At 41.2% G+C, this 16,215-nt stretch overlaps 1 protein-coding gene across 36 annotated transcripts in view; it reads left to right on the top strand.

The window, feature by feature from the left end:
• COL24A1 (collagen type XXIV alpha 1 chain) overlaps positions 1-16,215 on the top strand; it is a 330,869-nt gene that overhangs the window by 66,385 nt on the left and 248,269 nt on the right. For all 36 annotated transcript variants that reach the window (XR_014844919.1, XR_014844921.1, XM_085024166.1 and 33 more), the window contains 3 exons: positions 15-59; positions 6,268-6,321; positions 10,197-10,241. Coding sequence is in view for 17 of the 36 variants with exons in the window: in XM_085024166.1 (XP_084880292.1) it covers positions 15-59; positions 6,268-6,321; positions 10,197-10,241 (144 nt within the window). In the remaining 19 variants the exon portion in view is untranslated. The remainder of the gene's footprint in view (positions 1-14; positions 60-6,267; positions 6,322-10,196; positions 10,242-16,215) is intronic.

The raw sequence follows: 16,215 nt of genomic DNA on the forward strand, positions 1-16,215 counted from the left end.
TTTGTTCATACCAGGGTTTAGCTGGACCCGAAGGTAATGCAGGACCCAAGGGCGCCCGCGTAAGTGTGCACTGTCGTCACTTTGTTAAGTCTGCTAGCGAATAAGTAGAAGAAAGTACACAGAACAGCTATGTTCACACTTTCCTAGGAACTTTAACAGGGAAGCGGGTTTAGCCGGAAAGAAGTACACTCATGAGGCCCCAGGGAGCAGTCTTACAGTGTAGGTTTTTCATCTTTCTTTTATAGCTTCTATGTGTGTGTCATTTATATTATTTTTCTAGCACCTAGCTAAATGTCCAGTGAGTTAGAAATATGCTCTATAGGAGTTCCCGTCGTGGCGCAGTGGTTAACGAATCCGACTAGGAACCATGAGGTTGTGGGTTTGGTCCCTGCCCTTGCTCGGTGGGTTAACGATCCGGCGTTGCCGTGAGCTGTGGTGTAGGTTGCAGACGCGGCTCGGATCCCGCGTTGCTGTGGCTCTGGTGTAGGCCGGTGGCTACAGCTCCGATTTGACCCCTAGCCTGGTAACCTCCATATGCCTCAGTGCAGCCCTAAAAAGACAAAAGACAAACAAACATTTGTAGTATTATTTACATGTGAACTGTATCTAGACCCAAGAAATCACGATGAAAGAAAAATGAAGAGGCAAAAACTTTGCATTCATGGCCGAGATGAGAGTATAAAACTATCTGACGTAAAGAAATATTTGTGGAGCAGGAAATAAGCTAATCATATGCAAGAACATGCAGTTAGAGTTCTAGCCGTTAAAGGAGTTAATAGCCACGTTTAATTCTTAAGGGAGCACAAACAAAATTTACTGTGATGTGTCGTGTTGTACACCGCAAATGAAAATCAGAGCTGGTGCTAGGAAAAATTAGTAAATTAAACGAAAATGTTTGTTTATAAAATTCTCTGTTATTAATAGCTGTTGTTTTCCAGAATCTAGTCTGGAATCTAGTCTGTACCTTACTATTATCTGAAACACTTTTTTGAAGGAAAACAAGAAGTATTTAGTATGCGCGTAATGATGCCTTAATTTAAAAAATTCTTAAACATTTTCAACTACTTCGTGTGTATTTTCTTCCTTTATTTTGCCATCAGTCCTGTCTGTGAAGTGGGAGAACGGGTGCATGTCTCCACTTTTCAGATGAGAAAGCAGTAAGCTGTGGAAGTGCCGTGGTGCAAGGGCCGTAGCGGACCTGCGACCAGCCTCTTCCCCCCTGTGGTTCTGTGCTCTTCCGCATCCCTTGCTGCCCCCAGTCTTGCACCGAGTGAAAGTGTTATGGGGAAGAGTCATATATGATGCATTAAAACTGCACCAAAAATACATGTTGCCTTGGATTCGGAAAAGCGAGAAGAGGGGGTGGACGAGAACGTGGGCTCTGCAGTTCGACAGCCCTGCTGTTTTCCCTGAAGCTCTTATTAGACAGCTTGGTGACTTCAGGTGTCACTAAACCCATGTGCCCCATTTTTCTCAGTGTGTTAAAAGGGGTGATGGCGAAACTTACCTTTAGGAAGTTATGAGAACTACCCGATCTTAAATAACAGTCTTAAAGCACAATGCCTAGCACATAACATGCACTTTTTTGCCAATTCTGTCATTATTACTGGAATTGGGGAGGTGCTTCTGTGCGTGAGCTGAATGCCAAGACCTGTTATTTGGTGCTGCGCAGTTTTACTGCTTTTTCGCGCCTTGCATCAGTGATGCCTGTAGCTTTTTAAAATTCTTTTTTTTTGTATTATAGTATACATTCTTTGTTGTGTCCGCCCCCATTTGTATTGAAAATTATTTTCTAGGTTGTAACCTTTTAAAGTTATTTTTTAGATTTTGATGGCCAACTTCATTACAGAATTTTTTAAAAAGAACACATCTAATCTTCTCTGATTGATTTAATTGATTATTCCTTCCATTTTGCTTTGGGAATGTGGCAGGGTCAGGAGAGCCATTTCTGTAGGTTTCACATTCACAGAGGGTCTCAAAGGTATACTTTTGACATTAACTGTGAATGTGGTTAAAATGTCAAAAATCGTGAATTCACACCGACAGGATTGTTTTTCATTTAATTTGTGTCCTATTACTGGATTGTATCACATGCTATGCACTGTAAACTAATATTTTTATAAATCATGTGATAAGTTTATCTTTTGACTGGCACCATTATTTGATCACATTTTTTGGTGTTAAGATAATTACTCTAAAATGTAAATTTTTAAAATAAATCCCCTCCTTTGGCATTTCTTTGTGTAATAATGTGCTAGGTGCCTCAAAAAGAAGTATGTCGGCCTCTCCTGACCATTTAGTGGCCTTGCTAGTGACACAAAATCGTCTCTACCTGGACATAGAACCTTCAGTCCAAAAAGCAAAAGCATGTGTTACTATTCTTGTTGCCATTGTTTTATTAACCCTAAACTACAGGTTAGTGGTGGTAATTTTGAGACTGGCCAAACCCCATGTGATTTCTGCTGGGTTGGCGTCGGCGTCAGGATTATCAAGAAACCCTGATGAAACACCTGCGCAATTACACGTAGCATCGTTCCCTTTGAAATCTTTGCTTGTAAAATGTTGTGCTGGTGCTCTGTGCAGACCGTGTTGAGTGGAGGTTTGGCTTTTCAGCTCTTGAGTTTTCAGTTGATTATATAGCTTGCTGAGAAATATACACCAGTTAGGGTGTTTGTGCCTTTTATTTATAATCAAAACTCCCGTTGTGTATATTAGAACAAAAGCTAACTGTTTTTAAACCTGAGGCCATCTCTAGCTGATGATTCTGAAAAGACATGCAGCTTGTCATCATAACTCTAAGTGTTCTGGTAGCAGAAGGACTTCCGGATGCTTCATTTTAAAAGAAGCCTTTCCCATCCTCCAGATGCTTGGCTTTCAAGCAAATTATATATGTTTCATCATTAAAGTTAAGTAAAAGGAAATGAATTGTTTTTTCTTTTATTTTTTGCTTGTTCATACAATTTGTAGAAGGTGGGAATTTTTAAGGTATTTTTTCCTTATCAAATAAAAGCGTTCCTCTTGCTGTGTCAACACCCAGCTAGCTTTCACACTCAGGAGCTAAATCCTGCCTCTGCTTCTTACTCCAGGCAACTTGGAAATGATTTCTGAGACATTTGCTTTTTTAAAAACCATTGTGATAATACATACATATTAAAATTCACCGTTTTAACCATTGTTAAATGTATAGCTCACCGCCGTCTTAGTTCAGGCTGCTGTGATAAAAATACCATAGACCGGGTGGCTTGACCAGCAAATGTTTACATGTCACAGTTCTTCAGTGTGGGGGCAGATCCAGCGTCCCGTGAGGGCCCACTTGATGGCCGGTAGGTGGCTGCCTTCAGGCTGGATCCCTGTGTGGCAGAGAGGGCCGTCGTCCTCCTGTCTCGTCCCACGTGGCCCTGGATCCCACGCGTGGGGGCTCCACCCTCGTGACCCAACTTCCTGCCGAGGCCCCCTCTGAGGACCTTCGTACTGGGGATTCGTCTTCCACGTGCGGGTTTCGAGGGGACACCGGCGTGCAGTCCATAGCGGGAGGCACGAAGTGTGTTCGCGTTATTCTGCAGCCCCGACCACCATCCATCGCCAGCACCGTCAGAAACTCCCCTCTCCCTTCCCTCGCCTCCTCCCATTTCACTCTGTGTCTGGAGTTTGCCTGCTGTGTGCTTCATTTATGTGGAGTCACGCAGTGTCCATCCTTTCATGACGGCTTTATTTCCCTTCGCATGACTGTCTTTGAAATGCAGCCACCTTGCGGCATGTGTCAGGATTTCCTCCTCGTTAAGGCTGAATGGTATTCCAGTGTATGTGCGTGCCACCTTTTGTTTATCTTTTCATTTGTTGAACATGTGAGTCGCTTCTACCCTTTGGCTGTGGTGAAGAATGCTGTATTGTACAAAGGTACTTTTTTAAAACCTGAGTTCTTTCTTAATGTATACTGCTGTGGAAGAAGTTATTCTGAAAAGTCACCCATTGTCTGTGAGTCAAAATAAGTAGATTTTATTTCTGATTTAGTCACAATCACCTCCTATATCTTTCCTATATATATATTATTTTTTGTCTTTTTAGGGCTGCACCCACGGCATATGGAGGTTCCCAGGCTAGGGGTGCAGTCGGAGCTGCAGCTGCCAGCCTACACCACAGCCACAGCAATGCAGGGATCTGTAGGTCTGAGACCTACGCCACAGCTCATGGCAATGCAGGTCCTTCACCCATGGAGCGAGGCCAGGGATCGAATGTGCATCCTCATGGCAGTGCCGGTCCTCCACCCATGGAGCGAGCCAGGGATCGAATTGCATCCTCATGGATACTGGTCGGGGTCATTACTTCCAGGTCGCTGTGAGAACTCCTTAAATTTTGGCATACCTGGGTTTTCTCTGTATTCATAAAACCATTCTCGTCCCATCTCTACTTCAGTCTCTGGTTCAGAAAATTCCTTTATCTTCTTCTAGGAGCTCTGTTCTACCCTTAAGGCGTCTGCTCCACCTGCCCTTCAGATCTAGTGTGGCTCCGCAAGGTCTTTCTGTGAGTCTGTGTCTCTAATTCCCGGCCAGGGCAATTCCGTTGGAATGCCTCGTCGTCACCACAGTCCCCAAATGGCTAACAAAACGCATCCTCTTTCTACCAAACTCGGACTTGCTGTTTGTGTTCTCTCTTTCTCTCAGTGATCACCGCGTGCTTATCGGTCCACTGGAAAACTTAGAATCGTCTTTGCTTCAGTCCTTAGGGACAGGTACAGAGACTTGGCCGAACCACTGCAATCCACATGAATTTTATAATCTGCAGATTTGATTATGGCGAAACTGTGCCTAAAATTTTTTTGATGACTCAGTATAAACTCCAAACTGTCCATCATGACGTGAACGACTGTTCATGACGTGGCCGCTCTGACCTTTCCCATCTCACCGTTTGCCTTCCGGTCACATGGAACTATTGTGATTCTATGAAAATGATGTCATTTTATTTCTGTTAATGGATTGGTGGCACATCCTTAGCCCTGAGTGAAATACCTTTCTCTTCCTGCGAGACTCAGCTCAAAAAGCTTTACCTCCTCCGTGAAGCTTTCCTGAATCTTCCCTCTAGGCAAAGTTGGTCATTCTGCCTTCTGAGTTGCTGTTGTATCTTGTGTAATCACATCACACATCACACAGTCCCGTCTCAGTTATCGTGTGGTATTGCAAGTATTTGTATGACTGTCTTTCCTAATGAACCTGAACTTCTCAGGAGCTCTGCTCGTCATATTCATGTCTGCGACCCCCGTTCCCGGCACACAGGGCACCCAAAACGGTATTTTGTGAATCAGTGATCCAGACTCATGTTCCTTCAAATTTGGGTCATTGAAAAGCCTTCCAACAAGGTTTCCTACATTCATTCTTTCCTTTCTCAGGTGTCTTCTGTATCCTGTCAAAAGATGAATATTTTAGAAAAACAGCTAACCTCAGGATACCACCACACTCCCCCAAAGTCCAGTAGCTTCCAGTCATCTAAAAATAAAGTCTAGCATTCTTAGCCTGAAACTTAAGGCTCTCGTTCGTCTATTCCTCAGACTGCTGTACACTCTATTTGTTAAATCGATGAGGCAGGTTATTATTTGCTACAGGCGAGAAGTCGCACCTACAGGTGTGTTAGGATAAAGCACCTTGCATTGTTGTCTGTGCGTACCTGTCGTTTCCCAGGCTGATGGGACTCCGCGAGGGCTCAGCAGGTCTGCTGTCCGGAGCGTCTTCTGCAGAGGAAGCTCCCAGTTAACCATGTGCAGATGCTCCCAAGTCGTCTCTGTCTCTCTTTCTCTAGTTGTATTTGAAGTGTTCTTTCTCCACCCTCCGCCTAGCGAGGTTCTGCCCACTGAGTGGGCGGACCTCGAGGGCTGGTCCCCTTTGAAACTTTTCTGATGGCCCTTCCTTCCTGTCACATTGGGATGAATCGCCACCTCCTCCACACTCGCCTTAGTCTTTGGAGGTTTCCGTTCCGACCTACATTTTAAGCGTGTGTCTGTGTGTTCTGCCCTCTAGGATAGTCAGTGTAGAGAAGAATTGGGGCTTGTTATTTTTATTAGCCACCGCATATTAAATTACACTTCCTACTCTTTTTCAATGAAAAGATGGATCTATAATTTGTAGAGGAAAAGCACCAAGGTGAGGGCAGGCCATTCATTCTGTTTAGCCCTATAATTTCATAGTACTACGAAGAGCTTTGAAGTATCTGTAGTCAGAATTACTTATAGGATGAATATTTAAATAAGTTAATTAAAGATTATTTGTTTACTTTAAGGGTTTCATTGGCTCTCCTGGAGAAGTAGGACAGCTGGGACCTGAAGGAGAAAGAGTAAGTCTGTTTCCTTCAAATACTATTTCTAAAGTGATATACTTAGGGGAGCAGGGCTCATAGACCCAGATGGCAGGCGGGTAATCTTACTGAGAGAAATGAGCTAGCTTTAAGAAAATTCACCTATCAGAAATATAACTAAGCTCCCTTGAATTTTATTGAATTTCATTTTAAGGAAGTAAGGTGATACTTTATGGTTAGCTATTTTTAATTTTTAAAAACACAAGTTGAAATTAATTATGAAAATTTTATTTTGTAATTGATCTTTAAATATAAACTCTTGAAAGGTCTTATGGTTTACAATGCAATGTATAATGAATAATTCAGCCTCTATATGTTTTTTTGTTTAATAATGGAAGATAGCTGTTCATAAATGTAGGTACTCGTGAATAAGGTAGAATCTTTGCAAATGGTTTGTTATTCTTATAAAAATTGATCAAGGTACATACAGAGTTCCAGCGTGCGAACTTCATTATCTCTCGTTTTCAGTGCCCTGTGCAGTTCAGTGTTTTCTAATTGCATTTCTTTCTTTACACTGTCGATACTAATTCAAAACGAGTAGAATCAAACACTGTTAGCATGTTTCCAGGTTTGAAATCAAACACTACTAGCATGTATTTTCAGAATCTTACTCAGAATTTAGCATTTGACTCTTATTAGGTAAGTGCTGTTCAGGCAAACGTTTTTTCATTTCTGGAAACTGATTTTTGGCAAATGAAAGTAAATCAGATTACTCTTTGCTAGATGTATATTTCAAATGAATAGTTTGAGTGAATGAAATGATGTTTTCTTGTAATTACTTAATTTCCCCTGGAGAGAAGGAATATTCAGATTTTAATGCTCTGTAATGACAATTAAAATGTTGGGTCTTCGTGGTGAGATGAGGTGATGAGGCGAAGATATTCCCTCGAGGAGGGCACAGGACGTTTCTTTCACTTGCAAAAAATATCTCCAGTGCGATCCCCCAACCGGCTGCTTAGCCGAAGCCGTGTCACACAGCAGACTTGGGGCGATGCTGCCAGTCTGTCGTGTGAAGAATGAGCTGCTGCTTATTGACCGAAAGGAGTGTATACGTTCGTGTTGTTAATTACTCTGCCGCTTGTGATACAAGCCTTTCCTGACCTTTGGGCACGAACTTATTCCTGGTCATGGGTGTGAGAAATAAACCAGTTGTGTGTCCTTGTGAGATGTCACCCTCTCGAATTTAAGAAATTCGAGGAAAAGCCCTTCCCGCAGGCCAGTAATACACGGCACGTTTATACGGCAAGTGCTTAAATAATCTTGTCCACACTGTTCTCAGGCTTCTTGCTGAGGTTTATGGAAGTTACTGAAGTTTTTGAAAAGAATTATTTATTTTAAATGTTCGGCTATATTATGTAAAGGTGCATAAAATCCTAATGAAATGAGTCCTATTACCCATCTTTGAACTCTTTTTTTCGTGGAGACATTAGATGAATATTGATCCAGCATTGTTGAGTGGAAAGTAAATGCTTACCTCAATCAATTATACATACTAACTTATCTGCATACAAGAATCCCAAGCTACATGGTTCTGACAGCTTTCTAAGTCTCCGCCTCTTCTAAGTGATGACACGTCTCAAGGGCTTTTAATGATTAATATGCTTTAGGCCGCAAGTGAGAGAAAATCCCAATTTACACTGGCTTAAAAATGAGAACATTTCTAATAAATGGAGATAACGGCAAATGCTTTGTCGAATGTTACGTATATAGATGGTGTAGGCACTTGCTTCATGTGGATTTAACTCCTTTCATGGTCAAACAGCCAGCGGGATAGGTCCTGTTACCATTCTCACCACAGAGAGAAGGGCTTCCCTCAGACTGCGGTCAGGTAAATAGAGCAGAGCCAGAATTTGAACACAGATGTTCTGGCTACAAAGACTGAGTACGGAAGTGCTGTGCCCTGTTGCTGCTCGTTTTGCCCAGAAAGGCGCAGGTAAGGTGTGGGCCCTGAGCACAGTGATAGCATCGCCCTTCCCTCTGCTTTGCCTTGATTAATGCTGCCTTTATCCTAAGGCTGGTGTCCCATACAACTGCAGACTGCCTGCGCAGGGCAGAATGTGCTTTGTTTGTGTCCAGCCGGAGAGACAGGGCGCCAAGGAGGAGGTGGCTGTTCAGCAGAGAATGTCAGACTTGCTGTTTGTCTGATTCTGGCGACTTTGGCCGCCTCTGGACAAATCCCTGTCACCACAGGAGTGGCAGGACCCCATCCGAAAGTACAGATGGTGTGGAATCCTGAATAAAATCAGGATTTTGTTATGAAGAAAAAAGGGGCCACTTGAGTTCAGTTAATATCTTGAAGCTTTTCTGAGTATCATACCAGTTTAAAGAGTAGTTTGTTTCTCTCTTATGCTTTAGAAACTAATGTTTGAGAAAAAAATCCAATTCAGTCATTGATTCAACAAATATTTACTTTTTGAATTATAGTTGAGTTACAATATTGTGTTCGTTTTAGGTACACAGCATTTTGATTCAGTAGTTTTATAGATTACTTTCCATTAAAAGTTATTACAAAATAACGGCTGTGATTCCCTCTGCTGTGGAGCGTATGTCCATGCCGCTTGTCTGCGTGAAACACAGTAATGTGTCTCTTTTAATCCCTTACCCCATTCGCGCCCTCCATCCTCCCCTCTCTGTTGAACCACTAGCTTGTTAACTATATCTGTGAGGCTGTTTGTTTTGCTGTATGCATTGCTGTATGTCTATCTGATTTCATTTATAAGTGAAATATACAGTATTTGTCTGATTTCACTAAGCATAATGTTCTCTAGATCTGTCCACGCTGTTGCAGATGGCAGAATTTCATTATTTTATGGTTGTGTAATATTCCATTGTGTGTGTATACATATGCATATATAGATATAGATACATATAGATGTATTTGGTTGGCTGTGCCCACAACATGCAGAGGTTCTGGGGCCAGGGGTTGAACCAGAGCCGCAGCAGTGACAACACTGTATAGCTACGCTGTGGGCCACCTGGAAAGTCTGACAGGGGTGTATTGATCCAGTCTTCTTTTGATGGGCACTCAGGTTGCTTCCATGTCCGGGCTGCTCTGAGCACTGGCGTGCATGTGTGTTTAAATTAGTGTTTTGTTTTGTTTTTTCCCCAGATAATATCCCCAGGAGTGGAATTATTGAATCATATGGTCATTCTATTTTTAGTTATTTGAGGAACATCCATACTATTTTCCATAGTGGTTCCACCAGTTTTCATCCCCACCAACGGTGTAGGAGGGCTCACTTTTCTCTGCATCCTCACCAACATTTGCTATTTATGTCCTTTTTGATGATAGCCATTCTGACAGGTATAAGGTGATATCTCATTGTGATTTTGATTTGCATATCTCTAATAATTAGCAATGTTGAGCATCTTTTCATGTGCCTGTTAGCCAATTGTATGTCGTCTTTGGATGCTGGGAAAACTGGACAGATGCATGTGAAAAAATGAGATGAGAACATTTCCTTATGCCACATACAAAAGTCAACTCTAAATGGAGTAAAGGCCTCAATGTAAGACCTGAATCCATAAAATTCCTAGAAGGGAACATAAGCAGAACACTCTCTGTTTATAAATCACAGCAATATTTTTTTGATCTGTCTCCTAAGGCAGAAATAAAAGCAAAAATAAACAAATGGGATGTAGTTAAAACTTAAAAGCTTTTGCACAGCAAAGGAAACCATCAGTAAAATGGATGACAGTCCACTGAATGGTAGGCAATATTTGCAAATGATATACCTGAAAAGGAGTCAATATCCAAACTATATAAACACCTTATATAGTTCAACATCAAAAAGCTAAACAGCCTAATGAAAAAATGGGAACAAATATTTACTTTTGACTTTTTTACATTCTAGGGTGTCCCTGGGATCCGTGGAAAGAGGGGCATTAAGGGAAGACAGGTAATTTGATTTCGTCTCTTGAGGTTTGGCGTAGAGCGCAGTGACCTAATCATATGCATGTTTCTGACGTATTGAACTGTGAATGTAGTTGATTTTCTTTTCTACAATCCATCTCATTCAACAGAGTTTAAATTTTGCCATTTTAACAGCCTATCCAGTAATACCTGAGAATGTAAAGGAGACTTTAAAAAAAACCCTCAAAATTTGCACTTCTAAACCACTTAATATACTAGTGGGAGAGAGAGCTTTATCCCCAAGACAAGGCACTAAAATTAAAATGTCACAGAAAATGCATGAGCCATTTAAAAGACTAATGATGGCAGTCTCCGCCTTCATGTTTGTAAAGTCCCTGCTTCACAAGTTAGCTCAGGAAATATTTTCCTATATCTTCAGTTTAGAACAAAATCAAGTAAAGTGACTTTTGTCGGATAATATAGCAATTTCAGAGGTCGGAGGATGTTGTTACATCGTCCAGTACCCCATCATTTAGCAAATGGGGAGGACCCTGCAGCTCCGAAAATCATCGGGGGTTATCCTGCTGCGTTAATGTAGCTCCTTGGCCACCTGCTTTCCGCTGGTGCTGCTGTAATGATTGAAAGGTATTTATTAGGGTAAGACATTCTGTGGTGCACTCGCTCTGTGAGGAGGAAAATTGCTTTTCATAACAGCTTTTCTAAAATTTTGGTGTGTGTGTAATTAAAAGCTTGGCGGTGATATTAAAGGATTGTAAATCTCCACAGGATATTCATATTCCTTTAAAGCATTTTACTCTTCGAGCTTTGCAGCATCTCTTGAAGGCAGGCTAGGTCTTAACGCCACCACACGTGGGTGAGGAGAAAGGCCCTGGGTGTTGGAAGAGTGGATCAGCATCACGTCGAGAAAGCCGTGAAATCAAGGACTGAGCCCCACTCCGCAGACCTCAGGACTCTTTTCCTCAGCACTTAGATCTTCCTGCTCTCTGTCTTCGCCTTCTCGGTGCTCAGAAGGACGTGAATTGTTTTTCATGACATATGGCCAAGTGTGATAATTATTTTAAAGTTTCGCTTTATAGATTTTAACATACTAAGGTAAACTTACCAAGCGATCAAGAACTTAAAAGTAAGCTGTTTTGTTTTCTTGAAACTACAGTCAACTTTAAAGTTAATCTTGGGAGTTCCTGTTGTGGCTTGGTGGGTTAAGAACCTGACTAGTATCCATGAGGATGCAGGTTCGATCCCTGGCCTCGCTCAGTGGGTTAAGGGTCCAGCGTCACTGTGGGCTGTGGTGTGGGTAGCAGACATGGCTTGGATCCTGCGTTGCTGTGACTGTGGCATAGGCTGGCAGCTGCAGCTCTGATTTGACCCCTAGCCTGGGAACTTCCATATGCTGTGGGTGTGACCCAGAAAAGCAAAAAAAAAAAAAAAAAAAAAAAGTTAATCTTGTAGGGTGATAACAGTAGAAACTGTACCATCACGTTGCAGGCTTCAGCATTCTTTACTCCCAAGCACTTTGCTAACTGTTTTGCACACTGTCTTACTTAGTTACACTCTGTTGTACTCCCAGATGTTAGTGTCTTATTTCTTTATGTTGTATCCTTCATACACCAGATCCCAACAGAAATCCCACTCTATTGTGTGTCAAATATCTAATCTAAATATGCAGATGTGGGCTATCTCAAAATCGATAGTAGGTGAAGTTTATCTTCTATTTCTCCTTTCTGTGTCTTGATTTTGTTCCCATCTTCCTTCTACTAAAGTATGCTGTCAATAAAAGAACTAATTATTTACTTCCAGTGCTTAAAGTGTTACCTTACCTATTAGTAATTGTACTTTTTTTTGGCTTTTTATGGCTGCACTTATGGCATATGGAGGGTCCCAGGCTAGGGGTCAAATTGGAGCTACAGCTGCAGGCCTACACCACAGAGGATCCAAGCTGCATCTGTGACCTACACGACAGCTCATGGCAATGCTAGATCCTTAACCCACTGAGTGAGGCCAGGGATCGAACCCACGTCCTCATGGATACTAGTCAGATTTGTTTTTGCTGCGCCACAACAGGAACTCCTAGTAATTTAAGTATAAAGACAAATAAGCAATCTTTAATGGTGGAATTTTAGACATTGCTGAGAAAATATTTTCTCAGCGTCTCTGTGATATGTCACTTAAGTAACTGTCACCTTTATGAACATAGATAGTCTTTTAAATTTATTTTTATTTATTTTTTTTTTTTTAGGGCTGCAGGTGTAGCATATAGAAGTCCCCAGGCTAGGGATCGAATCATAGCTGCAGCTTCATGCCTACAGCACAGCCACAGCAATGCCAGATCTGAGCCGCGTCTGTGGCCTACAGTGCTTGCGGCAACACCAGATCCTTAACTCACTGAGCGAGGCCAGAGGATCGAACCTGTGTCCTCATGGATACTAGTCGGGTTCCTTTCCACTGAGCCACAGTGGGAACTCCCAATATAGCTAGTCTTATAGCGATACTAACTCTGTCTTGACAATGTGTAGGTAATACCCACTTTCCTACTCCATAATGAACTGTAAGTTGTCCATGGCAATTTATTCATAAATTCTGCTTTCTGGTGGAATTATAAAATTATCCAACAGATGCTACTGAGTATAAGAAAACTGGAAAAAATAGTGAATGAGATGATCACTGGGTACTTTTTTGGTTGCACCATTCTTTACATTACCAACTTTGTCAAGTTTTATTGCTTTAAAAATATATATATACCTTCGACTGGGTCACTTTGCTGTACAGCAGAAATTAGCACAACATTGATAGCACACCGATGCTTTAATAAAAATAGATAATTAAAAATAATATATACCTTCGTGATAGATTTAGATCCTTAGAAAAATTATATTTGAAAAACATATGTATCCCAGTTTTCCAAAATGTGTTCAGTATAGAAAATCTGTCTGGTGCCATGCTATGTTGTGCGCTATATGTACTTTTTTGTATTTTTAGCACAAAATGATTTGACCCCGTTTATGAGGAAATCACTGTGGTTAGACTAAGATACCATCCCAGCCGCAAGTTGCCAAGGTCAGCCTAAGAGACTGTGCTAGAATTATCCTGTACGTAAATGCTCTGCTATGTTCTGCTCGTTATAAGTAGAATCATCCTCACGTAGCTTGGACATTAAGCAAGGGCAAACATATTCGCATTATGGGATATCATGTATCATGGGACACATAATTTAGAAGATTTAAATCCATAAGACGTGTCACTTTTTACTCTTTCATAGTAGGAGATGGAAAATATCTTTTAATAACTTTTCCCCTGTATTTGACATAGAAAATGTTAGGTGTGTGGAATGAAATATGGCCGTTTTCTCCTAGTAATTTATTAAATGATGTATGCTCTTGTTATATATGAAGTAGGAATTCAAATTGCAGACGCTGCTAAAGGATCCAGAGCACCATGAAGTGCTGCCGGAAACCCTACCTGTGAAGGAGAACGAGGAAGCCTGGAAGTGCTGAAATCTGAAAGCACCTGTACCTGAGAAGCTTCCGGCTGGGCACGTGCCAAAGACGGTTGCTTCCAAGGTCCCGCTGGTTTCATCCAGCTACTTAGAAGTGTGGGTTGATGCTTCGTGAGGGAGCTGCTGGGTAACCTCATGTTATTTCAAGTACTGTCCCTAGTCTGAATAAGATGCACTTTATGATAACCCCCACCCCTTTAGCTAACTTAGGTGGTCTTTCTGTGGTGTGAAGGGGCTCATTTGCTCACAGTTTAGGTACGTCCAATTGCTTAGTCTTCGAGAATAGAATATGATGCCGTTTTTTTAGAATTGAAGTGTAGTTGATTTGCTAACTGATGTGTTAATTTCAAGTATAGAGCAAAGCGATTCGGTTATGTATATAATATTCGTATACTCTTTTTCAGATTCTTTTCCATTGCACATTATTAAAGATACCGAGCATAGTCCCCTGTGTTGTCTGTGGTGTACACCGCAGTGCGTATCTGTTAATCCCAGACTCCTCATGTAGCCTTCCTCCCCCAGGTCCGCTTTCCTCTTTGGCAACCATATGCCTGTGAGTCTGCTTCTGTTGGTAAATAAGTTCATTTGTATCATTTTTTTAGATTCCGCATGTAAGTGAGTCACATGCCCTTGGTCTGTGTGACTCCCTGCACTTAGCACGGTCCTCTCTAGGTCTGTCCATGTTGCTGTAAGTGGCCGAGTGATGTTACATTGTACGTATGCACCGCATCTTCTTCACCCATTCATCTGCTTATGGGTGTGTAAATTTCTTCCATATCTTGGTTATTATAAATAGTACTGCTGTGAACACTGGGGTGCATGTATCTTTTCAAATTAGAGTTTTCATTATTTCTGGATATATGCCCAGGAGTGGGATTGCTCGATCATATGGCAATTCTGTTTGTGGGTTTTTTAAGGAGCCTCCACAGTGGCTGCACCAATTTACATGCCCGTCAGCAGTGTAGGAGGTTCCCTTTTCTCCAGGCCTCTCCAGCGTTGGTTGTTTGTAGACTTTTTGGTGATGACCACTCTGGCTGATGTGAGGTGGTACCTCGCTGTGGTTTGGATTTGCATTTCTGTAATAATTGGCAATGTTGAGCATCTTTTCATGTGCCTGCTGGCAGTGATTCAGTTGTAAATAATTACTATAACATGGAATTTGTAGAACAATAGTAAGTCTTTTTAGATAACTCCCTAAATCTTATGTAACACATTGCACTTAGATTTTTAGTCTCTGCATTTAAAGCCAGATACTGATAAAATAAATTACTGCACTCTCTGTAGTATAAAATATGAAACACTCTGATAGTCAAAATAGTGAAGGTAATAGGTGTAGAAAACTTTCAAATCCAAGTGCAGGGCACCGCAGATACGAGCTTCATTGGATTACTGAGCTGGTTTCTGAGCTGTGTACTAAAGCTCTGAGTCTGGTATGAATAGTTACAAAACATGAGCGTGTCTGTGTGGTGACATCCTGTCATCTACACGTAAGCACAGAAGTGTATAGAGGAGCAGTAAAAGTCCTGTCCAGAACGGCTCCCTGACTTAGTAACATTGCTAAGCTTAGATATGGGAAGATGCTGCTTACATCCTATGCTTATCACTTATTTTCCCGAGTAAACGCTGAGCACGGAATTAAGTTGTTGTGAGCCAACTTCCTTAGTGATGTCTGTGTTATTTTAATGAAATTATAGACTTACAAGTAAAAGATATCATCTCCCAGATGGCATAAATATTATATGATTGCTATTGAAAATGGATACATTTTAAAATAACATATTATTTTGGTTTTTCAGGAGTTATTTATTATTTAGCCTCATACTGATATTTTTAAAATTAATGTTTGTGTTTAAAGTTATTTCATTTAACTTAACTTCCCAGAAAACTTTTTTCCCCTAAAATAAAACATTGTATTTATTCAGTGTTTGCAAATAGAGTTGATATTTGTAACACAATGCGTTTTTGTTTTTTCAACCAGGAAAAGTAAAAAACTTGTTTTGTTAGGAATTTGGTATATTTCAGGATCAGAGTATGTAAAAGTAGTTCTCTTAACAAATTCATTTGTTCCTTAGTCATGGGTAGCTGACACTTGAGAAGTGGTTTCCTCCCTTTTTGATTTCAAAATCTTAGCATTAGGGACTCACTAATCACAATTATTTTAAAGACCTCATGTAGTCAGTTACACAGTAGTCCGTGTTTGTGAACTTGTGCTTTTGGAAATTGTGATGCTGTAGTTATTACCTCTGTCTCTTCTTCCCTCCTGCCCGCTCTGCACTGTCACCTGGGATCAGGATCCTTCCTGTCGGTTAATATTAGTTAATATTAGAGCACAGCCGTGGTGCTCTGGGTGCCTTCAGTAAAACCAGGGGGCTAGCAATCCATTTCTTTTGCTGTCTGAATATTAGGATTGGTCTCAAGTTCTTTCTGCAGAGATCTCAGAGACTCACAAGCGAGTGACCAACTATTGGGCAGGGTTCTTTTAAACACCATAGAACTGCTGTTCTGT

Source organism: Sus scrofa, chromosome 4, assembly GCF_054392235.1.
Source record: "Sus scrofa isolate SSC_HxYL_T2T_F1_AM1 chromosome 4, Sscrofa_HxYL_maternal_Yorkshire_Landrace_v2.0, whole genome shotgun sequence".
Classification (NCBI taxonomy): domain Eukaryota; kingdom Metazoa; phylum Chordata; class Mammalia; order Artiodactyla; family Suidae; genus Sus; species Sus scrofa.